General features: G+C 55.0%; 3 protein-coding genes across 5 annotated transcripts in view; 2 read left to right on the forward strand and 1 right to left on the reverse strand.

Moving 5' to 3' along the window:
* The window catches only part of LOC135309327 (maestro heat-like repeat-containing protein family member 7), a 122861-nt gene extending 99681 nt beyond the window's left edge, over positions 1 to 23180 (forward strand). The window contains exons 2-9 of the mRNA XM_064435477.1: positions 20684 to 20833; positions 21017 to 21165; positions 21472 to 21619; positions 21864 to 22051; positions 22141 to 22278; positions 22555 to 22669; positions 22842 to 22982; positions 23082 to 23180. Of these exons, the coding sequence (XP_064291547.1) occupies positions 20699 to 20833; positions 21017 to 21165; positions 21472 to 21619; positions 21864 to 22051; positions 22141 to 22278; positions 22555 to 22669; positions 22842 to 22982; positions 23082 to 23180 (1113 nt within the window). The 5' untranslated portion in view covers positions 20684 to 20698. The remainder of the gene's footprint in view (positions 1 to 20683; positions 20834 to 21016; positions 21166 to 21471; positions 21620 to 21863; positions 22052 to 22140; positions 22279 to 22554; positions 22670 to 22841; positions 22983 to 23081) is intronic.
* Positions 1 to 25248, forward strand: part of LOC135308490 (maestro heat-like repeat-containing protein family member 7) — a 166226-nt gene extending 140978 nt beyond the window's left edge. The window contains exons 13-15 of one of the 3 annotated variants that reach the window (XM_064433462.1): positions 9172 to 9274; positions 24632 to 24688; positions 24958 to 25248. In XM_064433462.1, the coding sequence (XP_064289532.1) occupies positions 9172 to 9274; positions 24632 to 24688; positions 24958 to 25157 (360 nt within the window). In that variant the 3' untranslated portion in view covers positions 25158 to 25248. Of the gene's footprint in view, positions 1 to 9171; positions 9275 to 9548; positions 9585 to 24631; positions 24689 to 24957 lie in introns of those variants that run through there. The other 2 variants (XM_064433461.1, XM_064433463.1) reach the window with 2 other exon arrangements.
* On the reverse strand, positions 965 to 5207 carry LOC135309326 (maestro heat-like repeat-containing protein family member 6). Its single transcript, XM_064435476.1, has 12 exons — positions 4856 to 5207; positions 4357 to 4421; positions 4098 to 4247; positions 3766 to 3914; positions 3282 to 3429; positions 2850 to 3037; positions 2623 to 2760; positions 2240 to 2354; positions 1930 to 2067; positions 1561 to 1737; positions 1274 to 1426; positions 965 to 1114 (listed from the first exon to the last, which is right to left on the reverse strand). Exons 1-12 carry the CDS (start codon positions 4974 to 4976, stop codon positions 965 to 967), a joined length of 1692 nt encoding a protein of 563 aa, XP_064291546.1. The 5' UTR covers positions 4977 to 5207.
* Positions 25249 to 25543: the final 295 nt, after the last annotated feature.

The following is a 25543-nucleotide window of genomic DNA, read 5'->3' on the forward strand; positions in this document are numbered from 1 at the left end:
TCCCAGCCAGCTCTTGCCATGGCTAGGAGGGAGCAGGGACCAAGGGGATCAGCCTGAAGCTGCTGGCTAGGGATCCTCCACATGGCCCTGAAAACTGTGGGTGCTCTGCCCAGACCAGCCTTTGTCCGCACAGGGAGCAGAGCCCTCCACAGCCGGGGCAGGGCTTGCAGGTCTTCACCCGCCAACTCTTGCTGTCAGCCCGCTGCCCTCACTCACCAGTGTAGATCATCAGCAGCTCTTCCATGTTCCCCCTCAAGTGCTGTCCGGCCACCCCTGTGAACACAGAGCCTGTCACGGCGCCAGCGGCACAGCTCCCTGCCAGCGGCGCTGCCAGCGCTGCGGCCACACGCCCTGCTGGCCCGGCAGGGCTTAGCCCGGGCCCTTGCCGCACGCTGCCGCCCAAGGGCACGGCTGCCAGAGGGCGGCAGCAGCGCCCGGGCCAGGCGGGGCTCCACGGCGCCGGGCCCGGATGGCGCAGCCGGGGCAGCGGGCAGGGCTGGGGCAGAGCCGCGGCGGGCCGGGGAGGGAGCCCGGCCTCGTGGCTCACCCATGAACCTGATGGCCGCCTCTCGCAGGGGCTCCTGGGGGCTCTCCAGGTAGCGCAGGGCCCGGCGCAGGTACTCGGCCGCTCGGCTCGTGTCCTCTGCCAGCTGCAGAGAGCGGCAGCAGGGAAGGCTCGGCGCGGGCTCAGCCCCTGTGGCAGGCGCTCCCTGCGCCCAGCCCCGGCCTCCCCTGCCCGCACAGCCCTGAGGCGCGGCCAGCAGCCGCTGGCGCCGGGCTCCGCAGGGGGCAGAGGGCCGGCTGCTGCCCGGGGAGCCGCGGGGCCGCCCCGCAGCCCCGCCGCACCGGGGCTCCATGGGCACCCGGCTCGGGCCCACAGCAGCCTGGAGAAGAGCCCGCGCCGCCTCTGGGTGCAGCAGCGGGCAGGGGCACAGCTGCCAGCCCTGCACACTGAGCCCCACGCTCAGGAGCCTTCTCCAGGCTGAGGCTGGGGATTCTCGTTCATCCTTACCAAACACTTGCTGAACTTCCACAGTTTCTCCTCCTTCACCAGCTTTTTGATATCTCTCCTCTTCAGGAACCTGGCCGCACAAAGCAGCGTTTCCCGAGAAGCCTGGAGAGCAGCAGAGTGGCAGAGATGGCCCCACAGCCCAGGGCACAGCCCCGTGTCCCTGTGCCATGGCCTGGAGGAGGCTGCAGCCCACCAGGCGCCAAGGCAAAAGGCAGCCCAGCTCCCTCACAAGGGGGCCACCAGCAGCCCACGAGTGCTCACCTCTGCCACATGCTGACTCTCATCATGGCAGTGGAAGAAGAGTGGCAGCAGACTCTGATGCACAAGCCTTTCCAAAGGTTTTTCTCTCTCTTCCAAAACCTCCATCATGTCTCGGAAAAGTTTTATGGAGAGCAGCTGTACCTGGCTATTATCCTTTATGAAAAAAAAAGGCAAAAATACCTCAGCATTGGCTCCTCCAGGGCCCCCGGGGCACAGGCCTGGAAATGCACAGGCACAAATTTTCCAGACTGCATCCAGTGGTCATGGCTGGGAGCACAGAGCCTTACATGGTCAAAGAGTGGCAGGAGTGCCTCAGCCAGCTGCAGGACAATAGGGCTTGACATCAGACTGTATTTGCGCCAGAATATAAAGCTGAGTGCGACAAGTGTCATCCCAGCTATCTCTGCATCATTGTCCCACAGTAGATCCATGAGGCTTTCAGTCACCCTCCACATTTTGTCAGCCTGTGTGGAACACAATTTTGTGAAACACCACCCTGCTGCAGCAGGGCCTAGAGGCCAAAGCCCGTCCCGAAACACTAGGGCAGCTGAAGCGGGAGGCAGGAGAGCTGGGAGCAGCTGCCCCGGGGCCCAAAGCCCAACCAAGCCCAAGCAATTGCGTTCCCAGCACAGCTTCAGCTGCTGCCCCCTTCTCACCATCGAGGGATTGTGAATGAGCTCGAGAAGGGCCCTGAGTGCCAGGCGACGCCTCTCCCTGCACTCGCTCTGCAGGTACCTTGATGAGACCTCCACAACACTGTCAGCACATTCACTGTAATCCAGGCACTCGAGGACCTGAAAGGCACAGGGCAGTGACAGGGCACCCGGCCAGCAGGAGCCCGGAACCGCACAGGGCTGGGCCCAGGCAGCAGCACAGGGCACGGGCACCGTCCCAGGCAGCTGCGGCTACGAGAGGGCAGAGAGCTGGGAGGCAGCTCAGCCAGGCAGCGCTGGCCTTCAGGCTCACCTCCACAAGGAACGCCAGGGCGGGCAGATCCCAGCGTGGCTCCTCCCTGCTGAGCAGCTGGAGGAGGTGGAGTGCAATACTGGAACACAACTCAAGACGAGCATGGCGCATCTCCCTAGGAGGGTGAAAAAGGGACCAGGAACCTGAGGAAATCTCTCCAAGGACAGGCTCACAGAGGTCTGCTCTTTCAGCACCATCCTGCAAGGCGACCGGAGCCCTTTAGGTGGTCCCTCCTTCTGGGCTTTCTCCTCTCCCAGGCTTTTCCAGTCTGCTTGGCCGTCCCTCAGTGACGAGGGCCTCTGGCCCATGACCACAGGGACAGTGTGGGGCACCCTGGGCACAGAGCACAAATGTCAGAAGCAGTGGGAAAAAGAGGGTCTCACCTGGCCAGCAGACCCACGGCATAGTGGCGGGTATCATCACACAGCAGTGTGTTCCAGACACCCCTGCGTTCCATTGCCACCACCACATCCTTGTACTGCCTTTGGCAGAGCAGGGACTTCAGGGTCCGCACTGCAAACCTGTGTGCAGAGCAAAGCCCAGGTCACACTGGGAGCACTGGCTCCTTCCCAGGCCACGTGGCAGGGACAGGAGCTCTAGGATGGAGCACCTGTTGGGGCTGGTGGCAAGGCCGTGTTCTTCCTGGCATCCCTTCCAGAAGGTATCCACCTCCTCTGGCATATCCAGAGTGCTGAAGAACACTTGGAAGAGCAGCTGCACAAATAGGCGTGGGAAATACACCTTCATTATACGGGGGACACAGCGCACCTGGAGGATCTTCCACATCACCAGAGTTGCCTGCAAAGGACAAAGCCCCAGAGAGAGCGCTCAGTGCCGAGGTGTCTGTGTGGCAGGGCCCGAGCGTGGCAGGGAGAGGCCCGGAGAGACGCAGGGGGAGCAGGGGGCCTGGTGGCCCTGAAGCTGCCCCTGGGCCAAGTTTCAGGCCAGCGCCTGAGGCAGGGAGATGCAGTGGGGGAAGGAGGATGGAGAGCTGCTGGAGAGGCAGCCTTGGGGCCAGCAAAGGCCACTTGCAGAAACTCACAGCCAGGGCAAAGACACCCGTTTTGTCCCCATCGGAGGTGCACGTGCTGTGCTCAGGCCAGTTCCCCAGCACATCCAGGAGTACCAGCTGTGCCAGCTCCGCAGTCCTGCTTGAGCCCATGATGGTTTTCCACATGGTCCAAGCAGCTCTGCAGGGTTAGAGCTCTGTCTCAGGCGGGTCTCAGACACAGCACTGTGGCCTGGGCATCTCTAAGGGCCCAGGCTGACTGCTGGCTCTGCCTCTGCCCACTGCCCCTGGCCAGCAGCACTCAGGCAGCCCAGCCCTGCAGCACTGACCCCTGTGGGGTGTCAAGGGAGCATGGCAGCAAGCTCAGGGGAAGGGCTGGGAAAGGAACATGCCAGAGGGCTGGGAAAGGGAGCAGGCAAAAAGCCCTGGAACTCTCTGTTCTTCAGACACCTGGGACAGGCTGTGCAGGGTGATGGGCTGGGGAGCCCTGAGCCCTCTGGCCTGGTGGGCTCCATACCTGTCACAGGACGGGGCCACACGCAGGAGCGTCATTACTGCATCATCCGAGTGTGCTTTGGTGAGATTCAGCAGGGTCTTGTCCAGCCTGTGCTCGGCGGAATCATTGGCCAGGAGCCACTGGTGGATGTACCTCACCATGGCGGGCACCTGGAGAAGGCACATGGAAACTTGGAAAGCTGCCAGAGGGAGCAATATCCCCAACTTCCCCAGAGAAGTGCTTCCATTCACACCGCAATGCCATGGCCTCAAAGGCTCACAGGCACCAGCAGACGTGGCTTGGGTCGCCATGTGACTCATGGGGGAATGGAAGCCTGGCCTCAGGCTGCTTACTTGCTCTGGCTTGGAAGCACCGTTCTCCACAAGCAAATCTAGCAGGGCAGCACTGGTCTCATATTTGAGGACCTCTGAGTGTGCCCTGAGCCCAGCGCCCATAGCCCTGGCCTCTTCCTGCCGAACACTCTTGATGAAGTCGCAAACGAGCTGTAGGAGAAGGGCAAGAAGCCAGGGATGTTCCATGGAGTGCTCCACACACGGTGCTCGGCTGAGCAGGGACAGCAGGCCCAGCCCAGGTGGGCATGGCTGCAGGTACCTGCGCTGTTCTGCGGAAGCGGCCACGGCTGGATTGCTGCTCTTGTGTGCGCTCCACGGCTGCATCTGGCAAAGAGCGAGCACAGCCAGAGCTGAGGGGCTGCGGGAGAGGCCGGAGAACACAGCCCAGCCCTGCGCTCCCCAGGCAGGGACAGCCCTGGGATGCCCCAGGGGGATGGAGCACGGCCACTGCGGGGTGTCTGCCTGGGCCCTCTTCCAACCTGTCCATGGGCATATCCCCAGGGGATGGGATGGGATGGGATGGGATGGGATGGGATGGGATGGGATGGGAAGGGATGGGATGGGATGGGATGGGATGGGATGGGATGGGATGGGATGGGATGGGATGGGATGGGATGGGATGGGATGGGATGGGATGCGATGGGATGGGATGGGATGGGATGGGATGGGATGGGATGGGATGGGATGGGATGGGATGGGATGGGATGGGGCCATGCTGGCTGCAGGCTCCAACCCTGAGGCCCAGCTCTGTCACTCACCCTCCTGTGGTGGATGGAATGGCACCACCTCTTCAGTCTCCTGTCCTGGGGCAGCTCCAGGGCCTCCTTCGTCCTCCTCAACCCAGGCCAGCTTGGGCACACTCGGTGGTCTCTGCTCCATGTCAATGACTGGAGTTAGTAGCAGGACAGCTGACTTGGAAAAGCTCAGGGCACCAAGTCCCACGCTCTGCCCTCGAGGGCACTGCCAAACAGAAGCCTCGGAAGGCCACAGGTCAACAGGTCCTGTGCTCTGGCCTCGAGGTCAGCTGCAGGAACAAGGCCTCAGAAAAGCTCCAGGTCAGGCAGGAACGAGTGCGCTGTGCGGGGGCTCCTCACAGCACCGCTCTGTCCCGTCCTGTCCTGTCGCCTGCTCCGAGCACTGTGGAGTGTTCTTGTCACCACCAGCTCCTATGTCACCACATGTCACAAAGGACACACTCCTCCATTCCATGCCACGGTGACCGTGCTGCAGCGTGTCACAAAGGAACCTTGCACACACTGCCACCTGCCCTGGGGCCATGCCCAGCCCACCCAAAGTGGCCCCGGTTGGAAGGAATCCCCGGCCCCAAGTGTCTAAGGCAGCCCGACAGGATCTTTAGGAAGGGCTCAGCCCATCAGCAAACGCTGCCCTGCTCTGCGGGCTCAGGGCAGCAGAAGGAGCCCCCAGGGCTGCCGAGGCAGCCGCGCTGGCAAGGGCACGGGGCCTTCCAGGGAAGCTGGCACGGCCTCCTTGGGACACGTCCCGGCTGCTGGCCATCCTAAACCCGCAGCTGTGACAGGCACAGGGAACGTGTGGGCCAGGGCACCAATGCTGCTCTGAGCCCTGGGGCCCGGGCAGCGCTGCCATCAGCAGGTGTGGCAGAGTCCCCGCCCAAGCAGAGCTGCCACCCCCCGAGCCCTGGCAGCGCTGCTGCCCCTCTCCTGCCCCAGAGACCTGTGCCCCGGGGGGCTTCTGTGCCACAGGGAGCCAAAGCCCACGTGCACTGGGGGCTGTGCTCCTCCCTGCAGGGGCTGTTGGCCGCAGCACCTGGAGATCTGCTGCAACACTTGGTGTCTGTCAGAAGGCAGAAGCTGTTAGTCAGTCCTGAAATGATTTTTTTCATAGAAGGGATTGCAGTGTGAAAAACAAGGTTCACTCTTCTGTACAAAATTTAGAAGGTGTAATAAAGTACAGTAGGAGACAAAGACGATAAAGCAAATATTTATCACCGGATGTCTTTTGGCATTCAGCCTAGATTATCCCAGCTATTTTGGAAACACTCTTTATATACCTGTCATGGTTTGACTCTGGCACAATGCCAGGGTCCCTATGAAAGGTATATTTTTTAAATGGTTACTGTGAGATGTGACTCGGAAACAGAACAAAGCAGGCTCCCAATTGGGAATTGAGGGAAAAACACAACACTTTAACAATCTACAACACAGAAACATAAGGGAAAAAAGAAAAAAACACACACAACAATCTACTATGGAACACTCTTAAAACACTCCTCCTCCCCCCAGTCTTTTAACATTCAGATCTCAGTCCAATACTCTCTTTCACACAAGCTCCTTGCAGTTCATCAGGAGAGAGGGGTCTCTTTCTTGCACTATGAGCTTTTTTCAGAAACACAGTGAAACTTCTTGTGCTTCTGTGTCACACGCGGCAGCCGCCCGGAGAAAATCTGCCACGGTGACCATCTCCCTTCCATGTCCAGTGCTCTCACTACCGGCTATGGATCTAAACTGCTCTTTAGGTCCTTTTTAGAATGCATCGCTCCGTTCTAAGAAGTGGCCTTCTCTCACCATTTGGGACACCTGTCCCCCCCCATATTTTTATTTCTTTGGGGCCTGGGTCTCAGGAACAGAGACCCTTCGCTGAAGGCAGAGGGCTTCACCACACCCTCCCCCGGAGTCTCTGTTCTTTCTGTTTCTCTTCGCGGCCCTCTCATTTTTGGTTTCTGGCCAACCGCCTCCTCCAAGGTGCAGTCTCTGCATTATTGGAAGAAATTGGTTTTGCCTGTGGCTATGTAAGAGAAAACTTCAGCTGAAGCTACTCTAATCATCTCTTCCACTTAGGGTACTCTCATCTGCTGGCATTTCTTCAACTACTCAAACCTTCTCTTCTTTCCCATTCTCCGTCTCTTCTCAATCTTTAACTGGGGAGGATCAGTGTTTTTACAGCTTTTATTGTTTCAGTACCAAAAGAGTTAAAAGCTCAGCTGGGTCTGCCAGCAGCTGGGCACCTTGCCCCCCCCCCCCCCCCCGCCCCTTCTCTTCCTGGCCGTGGTGCCTGCACGAGATATCAAATTCCAAGCCAGCACAGTCTCTATCATTCTCTCCCAGGGGGGCTGCCCAAACCATCCCAGATCTCCTCCTCTCCTCCACCCTTGCCTCTTGCAGGGGCTCCAGCGTCCCTTCCCTCAGGCCCCATGGCCTCCCCCTGCCCCACCCAGACGCAGCTGGGCAGGGGGAGGAGGTCAGACCAGCTCACCTGCCAGACTCTAAAGAGGGAGTTTCTCTGGGAATGCTCTGCTTTTAACTCCTGTGTTCTCAGAGGCATATCTGAATCCCCAGTGGCCACAGCAAGTGACAATTTCAAATCTGGCCACTGATTGGTTTGACCACAACTTTTCCAAAAACTCACTTCCAGGTCAAACCAAGACAATACCATTTCTATTGCATCAGCCTGTTACATATTCACAAACAATTATGCATGTTGAACGTTTCTCCAAACCAGTTTCCATGTTTCAAGAACTGTTTAGCATGGCTCCTCCTCACGTCTGCCTTTTTAGAGCATGCGTATTCCTTGTTTGTGCTTTTAGTCCATTCTTATCATCACCTCTATTTACAGGCTTTTGTGGATACTGACAGCCTGCTCAGAGAGAGAAGGCCACATAAACTTTCCCAGGAATTGTTCTGGGGAGTTTTGAAAAGGCTGAAAGAATGAAAACAATCTTGTGGTTGGTGTTTTGAACAGTTGTTTTCTCAGAAGATGTTTACCAAAGGGCATCTTCTTAATTAGCCAGTGGTGGCGGGGTGTTGATTAAATGAGCAGTCAGGTCCAGCTGTATCGGAACAGTGCATAAAAAGGAATGGCTTTCTAATAAACTCGGCATTAACCTGCTGAAGAGAGTTAATGTGTCACTTCACTTCGGTTCCTGACTCAACCGTGACAGGCTTTGGTCCACATTTTCTTCAGACCATGAGTGCTGATAGTTGGCATATCTGTCACAGGTGTCCTCATCACATGTTCATGGGATGGTATCCCATGCAAGCAGGCATTTTAACACAAGCATACTTCATCAGTTGTTTCTAAGTTTTAGTTAATAACAGAAATGAAAACGAGATCTTTATAGCAAAGTTCTTTTAACACCACACATATAGAATCCATTTCAACATTTGAAAAGGCCAGTATTGTACTGTGTATCTATAACAGCAGCAGCAGCACCTGAACACCACCAGCTGCTGAATTTCACAGGACAGTCAGATTATACAGAGGCACTGCCATGTTTCCTTGTGTTCTGGGAAAAACGTCAGCTCAGTCTTTGATGTTCAATGCTCCAGCTGCTGCGTGTCTGGCAGTGGTAGCTCATGTCCAAACACAACTGGGTGCCTGCTAAGCACAACACTGGGAAGCCACAAACAGGGAAGTTCAGGCATCGCAATAAATCAAGCTTCCAACAATCTCTTCTCCATTTCCAGATGCAAACATCAGCAAACACATGCTGGAAAAGTCCAGTGAGTTCCATCATTGCCAGGATACAAACTTCACTACTGAAACCAAGCAAGGATTGCCCACAAAGCCTTTGCAAACATTTCCTGGATGAATTAATGTCTCTCCCATGCAGGGCTGTAATAGCTGAACATCTGCAGTGCTGGAAGATTCCAGGTAGAGTGGGAACAAGTCCACAAAATTTCTGTACAGTCTGAAATAGGGATGCAGGGCTGAACCAAAAGCTTTCCTGAGGGTGATGCTACTGAAATCCATTGCATAATGATGCCCAGAAATTAATCAAAGCAAACAGTACTGCATAGCATAAGGCCTATGGGGCAGGAATTTAATTTATTCAACACGGGGAGTGAGGGGCTTTAGTCTACCACAAATTCATTCCGGAATGAGACTCCCGATGGAGCCCCGGCATGGCGGGGCTGCGGGGCGGCCCCGCGGCTCCCCGGGCAGCAGCCGGCCCTCTGCCCCCTGCGGAGCCCGGCGCCAGCGGCTGCTGGCCGCGCCTCAGGGCTGTGCGGGCAGGGGAGGCCGGGGCTGGGCGCAGGGAGCGCCCGCCACAGGGGCTGAGCCCGCGCCAAGCCTTCCCTGCTGCCGCTCTCTGCAGCTGGCAGAGGACACGAGCCGAGCGGCCGAGCAGCTGCGCCGGGCCCTGCGCTACCTGGAGAGCCCCCAGGAGCCCCTGCGAGAGGCGGCCATCAGGTTCATGGGTGAGCCCTGAGGCCGGGCTCCCTCCCCGGCCCGCCGCAGCTCGGCCCCAGCCCCGCCCGCTGCCCCGGCAGCGCCATCCGGGCCCGGCGCCGTGGAGCCCCGCCTGGCCCGGGCGCTGCTGCCGCCCTCTGGCAGCCGTGCCCTTGGGCGGCAGCGTGCGGCAAGGGCCCGGGCTGAGCCCTGCCGGGCCAGCAGGGCGTGTGGCCGCAGCGCTGGCAGCGCCGCTGGCAGGGAGCTGTGCCGCTGCCGCCGTGACAGGCTCTGTGTTCACAGGGATGGCCGGGCGGCACCTGAGGGGGCAGCCAGGAGAGCTCCAGCTGATCTGCAGTGGTGAGTGAGGGCAGCGGGCTGACAGCAGGGGCTGGCATGGGGAGCTGCAGTGCCTGGGCAGGGAGCTGCCATCCCTGTCCTGGCTGCGGCGGGCTCACTCCCTGTGTGGATGAGGGGTGGCGTGGGCCGAGCACAGAGAGATTGCAGGAATGCAGGGGGCAGATTCATGGCCAGCTGATCCAGTTGACATCCCCTCTCTTGTGGCCATGGCCAGAGCTGGGTGGGATGGCCCTGGCAGGACAGTCTCCTAGGATTCCCACAGATCCAGGCACTGACCATGGCTCTGTTCCTCTCCCTTCCAGCCCTTCAAGCCCTGAGGAGAGATGACAGCCCTTCCCAGACAAACATAGTTGTTCAACAGAGAGACAGTGGGAGAGCTGCAGAACTGGCACAGAAGAACCAGTGTTTGTAGAAGCCCTCCAAATGCCATGGAAGATGAGACTGCCTTGAGACCAGAAGAGACCAGCTGGAGCTCCAGGCACAGCTGATGATTGGCACAGCTGAGCCTGTGGGAAACTTGCATGTCTTCAGCCCTCTCCCTGCTTATAGATAGCTCCCTCCCTCCAGCCCTCAGACTCTGCCCATCCCTTCTTTTTCCCTCCCTTCTCCCTCCCTTTTCACGGCTCTTTCCCTCTAGTCCTCAGATTTTGCCCATCCCCTTTTCCCCCTCCCAGCTCATTCCTTTGCTTCGCCTTCCATGAATAAACAGTTTGGCTCCTTCACTTTGCCTGCATCCCTGTGGAGCTGCAGCAGAACAAATCCGGGGCCCTGGGACACACAGGCCCCTGCTGCCGTTCTCTGCCACGCCGTGTTTTGTGCACAGACCCAGAGGAACGAGGGCAGGTCAGGCTGGCACGGTCCCTGTGCTGAAGGTGCAGTTCCACAACCCTGTGCAGGTACAGATCTTGCTGAGCACACGGAAGGCCAGCAGTGGCACAAGGAGCCTGTGTGTCAGGAGTGAAGTCGTGTCTAAGGCCCTGCCACATTTGATCTGCTGCTGTGCACGTCAGCAAGATAATGAAGAACAGACAGTGAAGGAAACCTTATGGTTGAACTGGTGGGAATGTGACCCTTGAGAGAAACAATGGATTGGTCAATTGATGGGAAGTTAACCTGTGAAAGAGGAACAGCACACAATGGAGCTGTGGTTGGCATGGAGGTGGTATCAGAAGCCATTGCGGCCTCATCTGATGCACTGGCCAAGCGTGAGATGACGTCCTAAGTGGAAAAACTGCAGAGGAGGAGATGTCAGGCCTGGTTCTGGTGTGGAGGGATGAAAAGGCCAAAATGCACGCCCTGTTGATGCAGGGGATGCCCTGAAGGTGGGTGGCCTGTCTGCCCCTCCCACTGCAGCACCATGCTGAGATCCCCTGAGAGGAGCCCAGTGCTCCTTGCTCCTCTCTGCTGACACGTCAGCCTTTGTCTGGGTTCGGGGTGGCCCTGGCTGTGTGAGGGGGGCTACGTGGACACGAGACAGCCGGTCCTGTCCCGCTGGGTCCCAGCAGTGCCTCGCAGCAGTCCTGCATCCACGTCAGGATTCTGGCCAAGAGAGGCCCTGGAAGCTGAGGCACAGGTCAGGGCCCATGGTGTTCCCTCAGGATACAGCAGTCCCGAGGGGTCTCCCTAATTCAAAGAAATCCGCAGACAAATGCATTGTCCACCAAAAGCCCTTTTATTGAGCTGACGGGAGGACAGGGGTCTGCACCCCACCAAAATGCTTCTCTGCCATGTATAAATTTCAGTGGGTTGATATAGGAATTGTATCAAAAATACCATCCATCTTTACCCTGCTGAGGTGATTGCATAGGCAGGGGGTTAGAAATACATTCTGTCAGATTCCTGTACTTGAAGCTGATGTCCAGGCGCTGGCCAGAGCGGTCTCCATGCCCTAAAGCAGCAATTCTTCCTCATGGCTTCCCTGCACAGGGCTCATTGCCTACTTGCCCTTCCTTCTTCTGCTAGAATGTGTCTAAAGCTTTTTTCAAGTCCCTCTCCTGTCAAGTTAGGCCCGCCAGGTTTTTCTTATGCTAACTGGTGCTAAGTACTTACCTGTGTCTGTGCTAAGTACTTGTTTGCTTATGTGAATTGCCTGTGCTTATGTCAGACAAAGACCTTCTTTCATCCTCCCCTTCTCTTTATCCTGATGCAAATTCTTTTGCAAGATTCCCTCCACAGTCCACAGGACATATGTACTGTTATGCTGCTCTTTTAATTTTCTACCACATCCATAGGTTCATGATGGTTAAGAGGAGGGTTAATTTTTTTTTTTCTATATTAGAACTGGTTTGCTGAGGAAGGTAAAACTCGGAGGAGCTGTTGGTGATTGCAGATTTGTCCATCACAAGAAGACATCTGACTCATGATGTTCTCTTTATTTCTCTATTTTGGTGATGATTTTGGTAACTTCTTTGATACCAATTTCAGTGTCCATAAGGCTCTGTGAGATGCATTTTTGACTTCTGCCACTGGCCATTCTATATTAGGCTGGTACAGCATTTCTTTTAGAACATTAATGTTCCTTCCAGTTTGGAATTTGGGTGCTTCATGATACACATCGTACGCATTCTGCATAAGCTCAAGAGAACTTATTGTGTGGTGCAGCTCAAGTCACATCCATTTTTGTTTTTGAATTACAAATAAGATGTTATTAGCACTTTTATTTGAATAATCTGTTGTAATAGTTGTGCAAGGAGATCTCACACAGGCACATCCCCTTCCCACATAACACGCCTGTGACTGTGCATGGGTTACTGGGCTCATTTCACAAATACAAGGGCTGTCCTCAGTGTGCAGACACCAATCCTCTCTGTCAAGCCCTGCATTTTTGCACGCAAAATTCAGTGCATCCCTTGGCACACATGCTTTGATACTAAGAGTTTGCCAGTTTCCAGTTTTCTTGTTGAAAATGGCCCAGACATTATGCTGAATGGGACTGAGAGATACATGAGTTCTTATAGCTCCAAGGGCCAAAATTGGAATTACACAGTATTTTGTTGCATTCTTAATGGTTAATGTAAAAGACTGCAGGGTTCTGTTCATTCTATGGGAAATTGACCAACTGCCACCAAGTGTGGAAGTCTTTTTCAAATTCCTTTGTGGTTTCATTTTTAGGCATGATTTAGTTAATTCTCATGGCAATTTCCCCAGCTCTCCTTTTTCTAAGTTTTCCTGATATTACAGACCGTAGCCACAGCTGAGCTTGTCTACATTGAAATGCTAAAGAAATGTTACCCTGTAGTTTTCCCATAAAGCCAACAACTACTGGAAACAATCCTGCTGTGTATTGTTGGCCAGGGTGGTTAATAGGTTACCTGCCAGGCTTTGGGTTTGGGCAAGTGTTAGCAGGGCTGATCTGAGAGGAGTTTGTGTCTGTCCAATATAAGAACTCACAGTGCTTCATTTATTGACTAAGACTTCTTGATCAATAGAATTTCATATTCCCAGTTCAGACCCAAACCATCCCCTTAAGCCTTTTTTAGACCTATGATTTGGTGTCTGGGAATGTATCCATGTCTCCCAGACCTTTAGGCTTTGATCTATGAATGGGTAGTATTGCTGTTTAATTTTGGATCTTTTAGCCTCTATCTTTACCTCCAGCTTTTTCAGAGAGTACTGTGGATCTAAAAGCAACAATTGTTCATTTGTTTTTCTTACCCCAGAGTGAAAGACTATATTATTTCACATATGGGTCCCATGCTATGCCATTGTTTGCTAATGTAAAGCTGTTTGTTTTAATTTTAAATGCCCGTTGTGTGACCCGTTCTGTTTCGCTCCTTGTCGAGTACCCAAGGCATGGTAACTGGTTTCTTCAGATACATTGCCTGCCTTTAGGCAAGCGTTTCAGAAACCTTCAGAAACCTTACACTGGCCCCTGGTAGTATTACAAATGACACTTAGTTTACTAAAGTTCCCAGTACAAATGGCTGAGTATTCTGAGTACCTGAGCCCATAAGAGGATGTAGTTGTGCTGTCAGGATTCCATGCATATCTGGGTTGCCATCACACGGTCATGACATTGGGCATGATATACCCTAACAGGATGATTGTGCTCCCGGCTTCCCCTCCACCTTGATTGGTTACTGTTTCTGATGGCCTGGAATAAGCCAAGAATGAAATTCAGTTCTCAAAAGCAGATCCCCTATGAGACCTGTTCCACGTACTAAGCATACCAGCAGGACGATTTATTATTCTAGTGGCACAAGAGCTGCCTGCTGGAAACAATATTTGTTGGGTCACATTCCTGGCAGGTTCAATTCCTGTATCTCTGTGTGATGATGGTCCTCCCACCCCACCTGTGCCCCGCAGAAGAAGGGAACTATCTTGTGCTGGGTTATATTCTCCCCTTTTAATTTGCATAGCACAAAAATCCTGATAGGAATCACATGAAAATGGATTCACACGCTGCTTGTTAGAAAGGTCACGGATGTGCATGGTCACTGTAGTAATCTCAACTAAAAGAGGTTTGTGAGTTTCAAACTTACAAGCCATAGAGGTCCTGCTTTCAGGTGGGACAAGAAAGGCCAGCATGGAGTCAGGTTTTCCTCAACTTCAACTGCTCGGTCATTAATCCTTAAAATGGTGTAAAGTGTTTTTACCTTTTTAATCCCCTTTAGCCAATTAGGTCCTGAATATTTTTGAGTGCTCCATCTACCAGGATCTCACAGGCCAAGGAGATCATGATGGTAGTGACAGTCACCTACTGTGGCTTGGATTCTGATCAGAAATATCAGGAGGACAATGATGGTGTGAAGCGCATCTTGGTTTCTTCTGTTCTTTCGGAGGTCCAGTTGTGGACTCCACTTGCCTTTTGCAGAAGTCTTTTAATTCTGGAATAGTGTAGCCAAGAGTTTAACGCTTTAAGCCTTAAAGGCTGTGTAAGTGGTTAAAATTACTACATACAGTCCTTTCCATTTTGGGATAAGAGGCTTTCCCTCAGGGGATTTGATTTATACCTGGTCCCCAGGCTGGATTTGTGGAGAGGAGCATCCTCTTGCTCCTCTGCTCAAAATGTGTTGATTTATTTGCTGCAGCTGTTGTGTCAGTTGAACAACATGGTCCTGCAGATACCCTTCCCCAACTTGTACAGTATCTTCCCCTTGATAGTTATGCTTATATGGTCTTCTGTACAGTATTTCCAAGGGATTCAGATTTTCTTTTGTTCTTAGTCTCCTGGAATCCGTAATTAAGCCAAAAGTAGGTCCTGGGGCCAAGGTATGTTGGCCCCTTGTCCAGATTTGACTATTTGTTGTTTTAGCAGATAATTCCTCTTTTCCACTTGGCTGCTGGCCTGGGGCAAATACAGCATGTGTAGGTGCCAGTGGATTTGGAGATTATTGCAAAGTTGCTGTGCAATATTTGCTAGGAAACGTGGCCCTCGATCAGAGGAGATGTCTAAAGGCACTCTGAACCAAGGCATTATGTTGTTTAACAAAATCTTGACAACTCCTTTGGCTTTATTTGTTTGGGTTGGGAATGCCTTAGGTCACGCTGAGAAGATATCAGTGAAAGGTAAAAGGCATTTATAGCCCCCTTTTCTTGGCAATTGAGAAAAGTCAACTTGCCAGTACTGTCCAGGATATCGTCCCTTGTCTACTGTGCCAAGCTTAACTCTAGCCCTAGTTTGTGGATTGGTTCTAAGACATTATTTCACACCCTTGTCTTACCTGCTTTCCACTAGAGTACAGGTTGCATCTTACTCTTGTCCTTCTCAAATAATTATGTAAGCCATCCCCTTCCCACTGTATACAATTATGTTCATCCGTAATTAATTTTCACAATGCTCTTTCAGGTATAACTGTCTATCCCTGAGGAGTTGCAAAAACAATATGTTTCCGTTCTGCTCCTAAATTCCTTGCTAATTCTAGATCTTCCTAATTATACGACATACATCATTGTCATATTGTTCCTTACCTTTGGGAATTAGTGCCCAAAACTCAGCATGGCTTTGTTCTGCTGCTCTTTTTGCAACCTGTTACCCTATTTTGACGTCTGTTTCTCCTTTCTGATGTCCTTTGCAGTGCATAACTGCAACCTCTTGAGGTACTAGTACTGCCTCCAATAATTTTAAGATTTCTTCTGAATGCTTAATTTGCTTTCCTTGAGCTGTCAATAGTCCTTTTCTTTCCAAACTGCTTCATGGCACCGATTACTCTGAAGGCATACTTGGAATCTGTTCATATATTGATCCTTTTTCCTCAGGCTGGTCAGAAGGTACAGCTTAAAGTGATTATCTCTGCCTTCTGAGCTGACTTACTCTGTGCTTATTGTATATCCCCATTTTCACTGATCTGCTCTTACAAAGCCACTCCCATCTGTGTACTGAGATTCTGCTCCTGGAATTGGGCTTTCTTTAAGATCTGGGCAGCTGGAATAAAGCGGACTTTGTGGTTTTGATAGAGTCATGCTACAAAGGTTCCTTGTCTGTCTGGTGAGTGGCCAGGAATGCTGCTGGATGAACTAGAAAAGAGATTAGTTTGGTAATACCACATTGTTCCACCAAAACTGCCTGATATTTAAGCAATCTGGAGGGTGAAAGCCAATACACACCCTTTTGCTCAAGAAGTGCTGCTACTGAATGTGAGATAAATACAATTATTTGTTTACCTAGAGTGAATCCTCAGGCTTCTTGGATGTTTGAAACATCCAAGCCTGCTCACAGTCAGGCTGTCCCCTACTCACTTCATCCAGTTGTTTAGAGAAGTAGGCTATTGCTCTCTTCTATGGGCCAATTGTTTGAGCCACTACAAGGACTACAATCTCTATGCCCCCTACACAACAAGCAAGGGATCAGAGGGTTACAAGGAGCATAGGGCATCAGTCACTTTGCTTTCCCTGCCACTCCTGTCATCGCAAAGTGGAAATGCAGGTAGAGCTACTGCACTTGGTTCCTGTCAGATTGTAAGTCTCATTTGTGTCAGAGTCACTCTGGCCTTTCTCAGCATCTACTTCTTCCTTGTCCTTCACCTGCCAAGCCCCTCTGGCTGACAATGCAAATGCAGTTCCACATATTCACACTCTTTCATACAACACAAAAGGGTACTTAGGGGATTTCCCACAAACTAGAAAATTGTCTGAGCGCTTAAGGTGCTCCGAGCATCCAAAAGATATCATCCTATTGCTGGAAAAAATTCCCAGCTAGGCTGCCAGGGACCTATGTCCTCCAGAACATCCTCAGAGTATTTTAAGTTCTCTAGACAATCAATTTCAATTTCCAATCTGCAAGACCATTGTCCTGGTTCGGGGCTTGTTTGGGACATAACCCCCAAAGGGGCTTCTCTACAGAAGCAGCTCCAATTGCCCCTCCCCCCTCCAACCGGTTTGGGAGAAAATATCTCCTTGGAGAAAAAGTGGAAAGAAACCTGTTTATTAAACAATAGAACCCAAACAATATTAAACAATAAAACTTCTCACTACTCCAAAAAAAAAAAAAAGGCAAACTCAGAACAGTCCCCTCCCCGGGTTGCAGCTCGGCTCACTCAGTCTCTGATCAGTCTCTCTGGTGCTGGAAACGCCGCGGCCCAGGCCCGGCCAGGGGGCCACAGGTGGAGCTGCCATTGCTCTTCTGGGTGTTCAGTGCAGAGCAGGCTTGAACAGGTCCAAGAAAAAGGAAAAATCACAGTCCAGGGAACTTCTTTGCCTCAGCTAGCTAAAACTAACTAAAAGCAAAAAAAAAGGGAAAAAAGGAGCTCTGTCCTGCTGTCTGTCCATCCGCAGACAACACAGTCCAGGAGCAGGATTGTGTAGGAGTGAGAGCAGTCTGAAGACAAACTGCGCGCTTCTTCCCTCCCTTCTTCACTGTCTGGAAGAGAATCTTAAAGGTGTAAAACTTATTATTCAGTATAAACAGAACAAGATGACTGGGGATAAAAGCATCATATAGTCAACCCAGGACAACCATACAACGCTGTTTCCCTCTGAGACTGTGTCTCCACTTCTTGCATTCTTAGAGATGAACCTTGGAACACACACTCAATTTTCTGACTACTTCTACTCCAATTAATAGCATTCCATCCCCAAAGGAAAAAGGTAACAGTGTTGAGCACATTCCCTTCCTTATCTTCACATAAGCAAAGAATAAACGATGTTGCATTGACAGATTTAACACATGGACACACACACGATATTATACCAGACTTAATAAACTCTCTAAACCAGCTCCCAATCCAAATTCCAGCCACATTTAATCAATGCCAGTTAGCATACCACTCCTGAACTCTGGGACTCTAACCCACCAAGGGGACGCTCGCCCCTGCCCCGGGACCGTGTAGGTGGGACTCCCTGTGCCACCTGTGCAAGGCACCCATCAGACTTGAACCCACATGGTGTGAATGAGCTGTGTAGGGGGGGGCCTCTGTGTATGACAAACAAGTGAGTATTGCTTTATACCACGGGTAACAAAGGAACAGACAGAACAAATGCGAGCGGTTAGTGATAAAGAGTTTTTCCATATGACATACTTCACATCCTTGTCTGTCCCAGCATGGATCCAGGGTCTGTGGAGGCACCAGTTTCTTGCTTGTGGAATGTTCTACCTCCCCCAAGAGGAAAGAGGCAGCTGGAGAAAGAGCTTGCCAGGCTGCTCTCCATCCTTTAGCAGCATCCCTGGGTGAGTGGAGAAGTCCCAGCCGAGCGCAAATGTGCCAAGGGAACAGCCGTGCTCAGGAAGGCTCGGTGAGAAGGATGATCCAGGAACCATAGGCCTGGCATCCTGAGCTTGCTACCGAGAAAGGCCTTGGAGCAGATCCTCCTGAGGGCCATCCCACGGCATGTGCAGGGAACCAGGGGGTCTGCTGGAAGCTGGGAAAGCTCTGCGGAGGGACAGGGACAGCTGGGGGTACCAGTGGGGTGTTGAGGGCTCCTGTGTGGGTGTTTGGGGGGGTTGGTGTTGGGGGGCAGGTTGGGGAAGGAGTTGTCTGGAAGGGGAGAGGTCTAGGCTGGAATTGGAGTCAGTTTGAAGACAGCATCTGTGGTTTGGTGGAGCATTGGTTATGGAGGGCAGAAAGAATACCTGTGACTATTTCTGTTCATGGTCCTGATTATCCTGCAGGGAAGAAGAAGACTTGCATTCTTTTAGAGCTTCTATTCCTTAAGGGAATGAGGATATTACCATCCGTTCATTGAAAACCATTTGAAAGCAAAGAATGGCCTTCTGTTCACCTCTGGGTAGTGTGATGTTTGTAAAGTGACTCCCTATGCATGACATCAAGGCACATGAGTTGCTGCTTTGAGAGGGGAAGGCAATTTCCAACTCTCATGTTCTCAGGCCATCAAAATTGATTGGGGGAGTTTACAACTTTTTTGGAATTACTTGAGTTGAGAAATGGGAAGTGAAGCTTTCCTGAAGTGAGGAGTCTTTAATGCCAGATTCTTCTGTGTAGTCACGGTAAAGAGGCTTTTGTGCTGCAGGAAATTACTTGAATGAGAAAACACTTCCAGCATGTAGTAAGAGCTTCTGCCAGACACCAAGTGTTGCAGCAGAGCTGCAGGTGCTGCTGCCAACAGCCCCTGCAGGGAGGAGCACAGCCCCCAGTGCACGTGGGCTTTGGCTCCCTGTGGCACAGAAGCCCCCTGGGGCACAGGTCTCTGGGGCAGGAGAGGAGCAGCAGCGCTGCCAGGGCTCGGGGGGTGGCAGCTCTGCTTGGGCGGGGACTCTGCCACACCTGCTGATGGCAGCACTGCCCGGGCCCCAGGGCTCAGAGCAGCATTGGTGCCCTGGCCCACACGTTCCCTGTGCCTGTCACAGCCGCGGGTTTAGGATGGCCAGCAGCCAGGACGTGTCCCAAGGAGGCCGTGCCAGCTTCCCTGGAAGGCCCCGTGCCCTTGCCAGCGCGGCTGCCTCGGCAGCCCTGGGGGCTCCTTCTGCTGCCCTGAGCCCGCAGAGCAGGGCAGCGTTTGCTGATGGGCTGAGCCCTTCCTGAAGATCCTGTCGGGCTGCCTTAGACACTTGGGGCCAGGGATTCCTGCCAACCGGGGCCACTTTGGGTGGGCTGGGGGCGGCCCCAGGGCAGGTGGCAGTGTGTGCAAGGTTCCTTTGTGACACGCTGCAGCACGGTCACCGTGGCATGGAAGGGAACTGGGTATCCAAGGGCCTTTGTGACACGTGCTGACATAGGAGCTGGAAGTGATAAGAACACTCCAGAGTTCTCTGAGCACACGACGGGACAGAGCAGTGCTGTGAGGAGCCCCCGCACAGCGCACTTGTTCTTGTCTGACCCAGAGGTTTTTTGAGGAGTTCTTCCTGCAGCTGACCTTGAGGCCAGACCACAGGACCTGGTGACCCGTGGCCTTCCGAGGCTTCTGTTCTGCAGGTGCCCTCGAGGGCAGAGCTTGGGACTTGCTGCCCTGGACCTTTTCCAAGGCTTCTCTCCTGCAACTAGCTCCTACTAGTCACTGACATGGAGCAGAGATCCCTGAGAGTACCCAAGATGGCCTGTTTGGAGGAGGAGAAAGAAGGCTCTGGAGCTGCCCCAGAAGAGCAGACTGAAGAGGTGGTGCCACTCCATCCACCACAGGAGGGTGAGTGGCAGAGCTGGGCTGCAGTGCTGGAGCCTGCAGCCAGCGTGGCCCCATCCCATGGCATCCCATCCCAACCTATCCCATGGCTTCCCATCCCATGGCATCCCATGGCAACCCATGGCATCCCATCCCATCCCATCCCATCCCATCCCATCCCATCCCATCCCATCCCATCCCATCCCATGCCATCCCATCCCATCCCATCCCATCCCCTGGGGACATGCCCATGGACAGGACGGAAGAGGGCCCAGGCAGACACCCCGCAGTGGCCGTGCTCCATCCCCCTGGGGCATCCCGGGGCTGTCCCTGCCTGGGGAGCGCAGGGCTGGGCTGTGTTCTCCGGCCTCTCCCGCAGCCCCTCAGCTCTGGCTGTGCTCGCTCTTTGCCAGATGCAACCGTGGAGCGCACACAAGAGCAGCAATCCAGCCGTGGCTGCTTCCGCAGAACAGCGCAGGTACCTGCAGCCATGCCCACCTGGGCTGGGCCTGCTGTCCCTGCTCAGCCGAGCACCGTGTGTGGAGCACTCCATGGAACATCCCTGGCTTCTTGCCCTTCTCCTACAGCTCGTTTGCAAATTCATGAAGAGGATTCGTCAGGAAGAGACCATCACCAGGGGCGCTGGGTTCAGACCATACTCGCCCATCTTCCAAAGCAAGACCAGTGCTGCCCTGCTGTATATGCTTGTAGAGGAAGGTTTTTACAATCCAAAGCAAGTAAGCAACCTGTGGCGAGGGTTTGATCCCCCAAGGAATGGCTTGGTCTCTGAAGCCACGCCTGCTGGTCCTTATGAGCCTCTGAAGCCATCGCAGTGTGATGGGAAGGGAAGAACGTCTCTGGGGAAGCTGGGGACATTGCTCCCTTTGGCAGCTTTCCAAGTTTCCCTGTGCCTTCTCCAGGTGCCTGCCATGGTGAGGTACATCCACCAGTGGCTCCTGGCCAATGATTCCGCTGAGCACAGGCTGGACAAGACCCTGCTGGATCTCACTGAAGCACAGCGTGATGATGTAGTCATGACGCTCCTGCGTGTGGCCCCGTCCTGTGACAGGTAAGGGCCCAGCTGCCCAGAGGGCTCAGGGCTCCCCATCCCATCACCCTGCACAGCCTGGCCCAGGTGTCTGAGCAGCAGAGACTTCCAGGGCCCTCTGGCTGCTCCCTTTCCCAGCCCTGGCATGTCAGCCCCCGAGTCTGCTGCCATGCTCCCTCCCTGCCCCTCAGGGCTCTGTCCCCACAGGGCTGGGCTGCCTGGCTGCTGCTGGCCAGGGGCAGAGGGCAGAGGCAGAGCTGGCAGCCAGCTCAGCTCCCAGCGGTGCTGTGTCTGAGACCCCCCTGAGACAGAGCTCTAACCCTGCAGAGCTGCCATGGCCATGTGGAAGACCATCATGTGCTCGCCCAGGACTGCAAAGCCAGTGCAGCTGACACTCCTGGATGTGCTGGGGAACTGGCCTGAGCACAGCACGTGCACCTCCGATGGGGACAAAACGGGTGTCTTTGCCCTGGCTGTGAGTTTCTGCAAGTGGCCTTTGCTGGCCCCAAGGCTGCCTCTCCAGCAGCTCTCCAGCCTCCTTCCCCCACTGCATCTCCCTGCCTCAGGCGCTGGCCTGAAACCTGGCCCAGGGGCAGCTTCAGGGCCACCAGGCCCCCTGCTCCCCCTGCGTCTCTCCGGGCCTCTCCCTGCCACGCTCGGGCCCTGCCACACGGACACCTCGGCACTGAGCACTCTCTCTGGGGCTTTGTCCTTTGCAGGCAACTCTGGTGATGTGGAAGATCCTCCAGGTGCGCTGTGTCCCACATCTAATGAAGTTTTATTTCCCACACCTGTTTGTGCACCTGCTCTTCCAAGTGTTCTTCAGCACAGAAGGGATGCCAAAGAAGGTTGATACCTTCTGGAAGGGATGCCAGGAAGAACACGGCCTTGCCAGCAGCCCCAACAGGTGCTCCATCCTAGAGCTCCTGTCCCGGCCATGTGGCCTGGGAATGAGCCAGTGCTCCCAGTGTGACCTGGGCTTTGCTCTGCACACAGCTTTGCAGTGCGGACCCTGAAGTTGCTGCTCTGCCGAAAGCAGTACAAGGATGTGGTGGTGGCAATGGAACGCAGGGGTGCCTGGGACACGCTGCTCTGTGCTGACACCCACCACTATGCCGTGGGTCTTCTGGCCGGGTGAGACCCCCTTCTCCCCATTGCTCCAGCCACTTGTGCTCTGTGCCCAGGGTGCCCCACACAGTCCCTGTGGCTGTGGGCCAGAGGCCCTCGTCACTGAGGGACGGCCAAGCAGACTGGAAAAGGCTGGGAGAGGAGGGTGCCCCCAAGGAGCCGCCTCCCAAATGGCCCAGGTGCCCTTGCAGGATGCTGGAGAAAGACCAGACCTGTGTGAGTGAGTCCTGGGAGAGGTTTACTCTCCTGACTCACAGTCATGTTGACTTTTTCTCCTGCCAGGGAGATGTCCTGCGTCTCCATACCCTCCTGTTCCCGGGTCTTTCGCTACCTGCTCCGGCTGCTGAGCACACAGGAGCTACGCTGGGATCTGCCTGCCCTGGCATTCCTTGTGGAGGTGAGCCTGAAGGCCAGCGCTGCCTGGCTGAGCTGTCTCCCAGCTCTCTGCCCTCTCGTAGCCACAGCTGCTTGGGACGGTGCCCGTGCCCTGTGCTGCTGCCTGGGCCCAGCCCTGTGCGGTTCCGGGCTGCTGCTGGCTGGGTGCCCTGTCACTGCCCTGTGCCTTTCAGGTCCTCGGGTGCCTGGACTTGAGGGAACGTGATGCTGACAGAGTCCTGCAAATCTTGTCAAGGCATCTGCAGAGCAAGTGCAGGGAGAGGCGTCACCTGGCACTCAGGGCCCTTCTCAAGCTCACTGATGATCCCTCAATGGTGAGAAGGGGCAGCGGCTGAAGCTGCACTGTCACTTGGGCTTGGCTGGGCTTTGGGCTCTGGGGCAGCTGCTCCCAGCTCTCCTGCCTCCCGCTTCAGATGCCCGAGTGCTTCGGGACAGGCCTTTGGCCTCCAGGCCCTGCAGCAGCAGGGTGGCGCTTCACAGACCTGTGTTCCGCGCAGACCGAAAAAATGTGAAGCCTGATTGAAAGTCTTATGGAGCTCCTGTGGGATGCAAATGGAGAGGCAGTTAAAATGACAGTCATGGTACTCAGCTTTATAATCTTGGACAAGGACCTACGGATACCCAGCCCCATTGCCCTGCAGCTGGCTGAGGCGCTCCTGCCACTCTTTGACCATGTAAGGCTCTGTGGTCCCAGCCATGACCGCTGGGTGCTGCCTGGACACTTTTTGCCCTGTAGATTTGCAGGCCTGTGACCAGCTGAGTCCCTCGCAGCCTATACTAAGGTCGTCTTTTCTTCTGTTCATACAGAATAATAGCCAGGTGCAACTGCTCTCCATATTGCTCTTCCGAACATTGCTGACTCTTCCACTGAAAAAGGAAAGAAAGGTCCTGAAGTCACAGGTGCGACAGAGCCTGCTCCCACTCTTCTTCCACTGCCATGATGAGAATTGGCATGTGGCACAAGTGAGTATTCCCGGGCTGCTGTTAGACCCCTGCAAGGGGGCTTGGATGCTCCCTGTCCTGGCGCCTGGCAGGCTGCAGCCTCCTCCAGGCCGTGGAACAGGGACACAGGTCCTGGGTCCTGGCCTGTGGGGCCATCTCTGCCACTCTGCTGCTCACCAGGCTTCTCTGGAAATGCTGCTTTGTGTGGCTGACTTCCTGAAGAGGAAGGATCTTGACAAAGTGGTGAAGAAGAAGAAACTGTGGATGTTCGCAGACACCCTGGTAAGGACAGCTTGGAATCCCGAGCCTCAGCCTGGAGGAGGCCCCTGAGTGCGGTGCTCAATGTGAGGGGCTGGCAGCTGTGCCCCTGCCCGCTGCTGCACCCAGAGGCCGCGCGGGCTCTTCTCCAGGCTGCTGTGGGCCCGAGCCGGGTGCCCATGGAGCCCCGGCGCGGCGGGGCTGCGGGGCGGCCCCGCGGCTCCCCGGGCAGCAGCCGGCCCTCTGCCCCCTGCGGAGCCCGGCGCCAGCGGCTGCTGGCCGCGCCTCAGGGCTGTGCGGGCAGGGGAGGCCGGGGCTGGGCGCAGGGAGCACCCGCCACAGGGGCTGAGCCCGCGCCAAGCCTTCCCTGCTGCCGCTCTCTGCAGCTGGCAGAGGACAGGAGCCAAGCGGCCGAGTACCTGTGCCGGTCCCTGCCCTACCTGGAGAGCCCCCAGGAGCCCCTGCGAGAGGCGGCCATCAGGTTCATGGGTGAGCCACGAGGCCGGGCTCCCTCCCCGGCCCGCCGCAGCTCGGCCCCAGCCCCGCCCGCTGCCCCGGCAGCGCCATCCGGGCCCGGCGCCGTGGAGCCCCGCCTGGCCCGGGCGCTGCTGCCGCCCTCTGGCAGCCGTGCCCTTGGGCGGCAGCGTGCGGCAAGGGCCCGGGCTGAGCCCTGCCGGGCCAGCAGGGCGTGTGGCCGCAGCGCTGGCAGCGCCGCTGGCAGGGAGCTGTGCCGCTGCCGCCGTCACAGGCTCTGTGTTCACAGGGGTGGCCGGCCGGCACCTGAGGGGGCAGCCAGGAGAGCTCCAGCTGATCTGCAGTGGTGAGTGAGGGCAGCGGGCTGACAGCGGGCACTGGCATGGGGAGCTGCAAGCCCTGCCCCGGCTGTGGAGGGCACTGCTCCCGTGGGCAGAGCGCACAGAGATTTCAGGGCCATGTGGGGGATTCATGGCCTGCAGCTTCGGCCTGATCCCCTTGGTCCCTGCTCCCTCCTGGCCATGCCTTGCAGGCTGGGATGGCAATGGCAGGGGACTCTCCTCAGCTCCTTGCAGATCTGGGACCTGACTGTGGCTCTATTTCTCTCTCATGCAGCCCTTGAAGAACTGGCAAATGATAGCTGCCTGTCTGTCAGAAGCCTGGCTCTTCAGACTTTGCACATTGTCAGGGCAGTGGCCACCGTGCAATATTCCATCCTCGAGAACCTGGACCATCAGCTGCGCAGGGTGTGGAAGACGTGGCTTCGGGTCTCAGGGCTTGGCTACCTGTGCTGCTGGAGCTCTGCACAGAGGTGATGCCAGAGGCTCTGTCTAGAGGGGCCACCTGAGCCTGCTCTTGTTTTCCTTTTCATGAAGATTGTTATTTTCTTCTTTTCTTTTTCTTTAGTGTAAAAATATAGGACATGTTATAATACACAGACTCCCAAGATCTTTCTATTGCTGCTGAGGGTCTCGAGGGCATGATGGAAGAGTGGGGAAAATGGTGCTTGCACTCAGCCAGCTGCCCAGGCGTGCAGTGCTGCAGGGACAATGGCCAGAAGCCCCTTGGCCTGTGGTGGTTCTGCTGAAGCCTTTGTGCTGCCGACAGAGCGGGTGGGCAGGGCCGGAGCTGCGGGGATCCCTGCTGGAGCGGTGCCTGGAGATGGCCACAAGGCCTGTGGCAGGCAGGAAGCGCCATCCGT

The sequence above is a fragment of the Passer domesticus genome, chromosome 10 (genome assembly GCF_036417665.1).
Source record: "Passer domesticus isolate bPasDom1 chromosome 10, bPasDom1.hap1, whole genome shotgun sequence".
NCBI lineage: Eukaryota > Metazoa > Chordata > Aves > Passeriformes > Passeridae > Passer > Passer domesticus.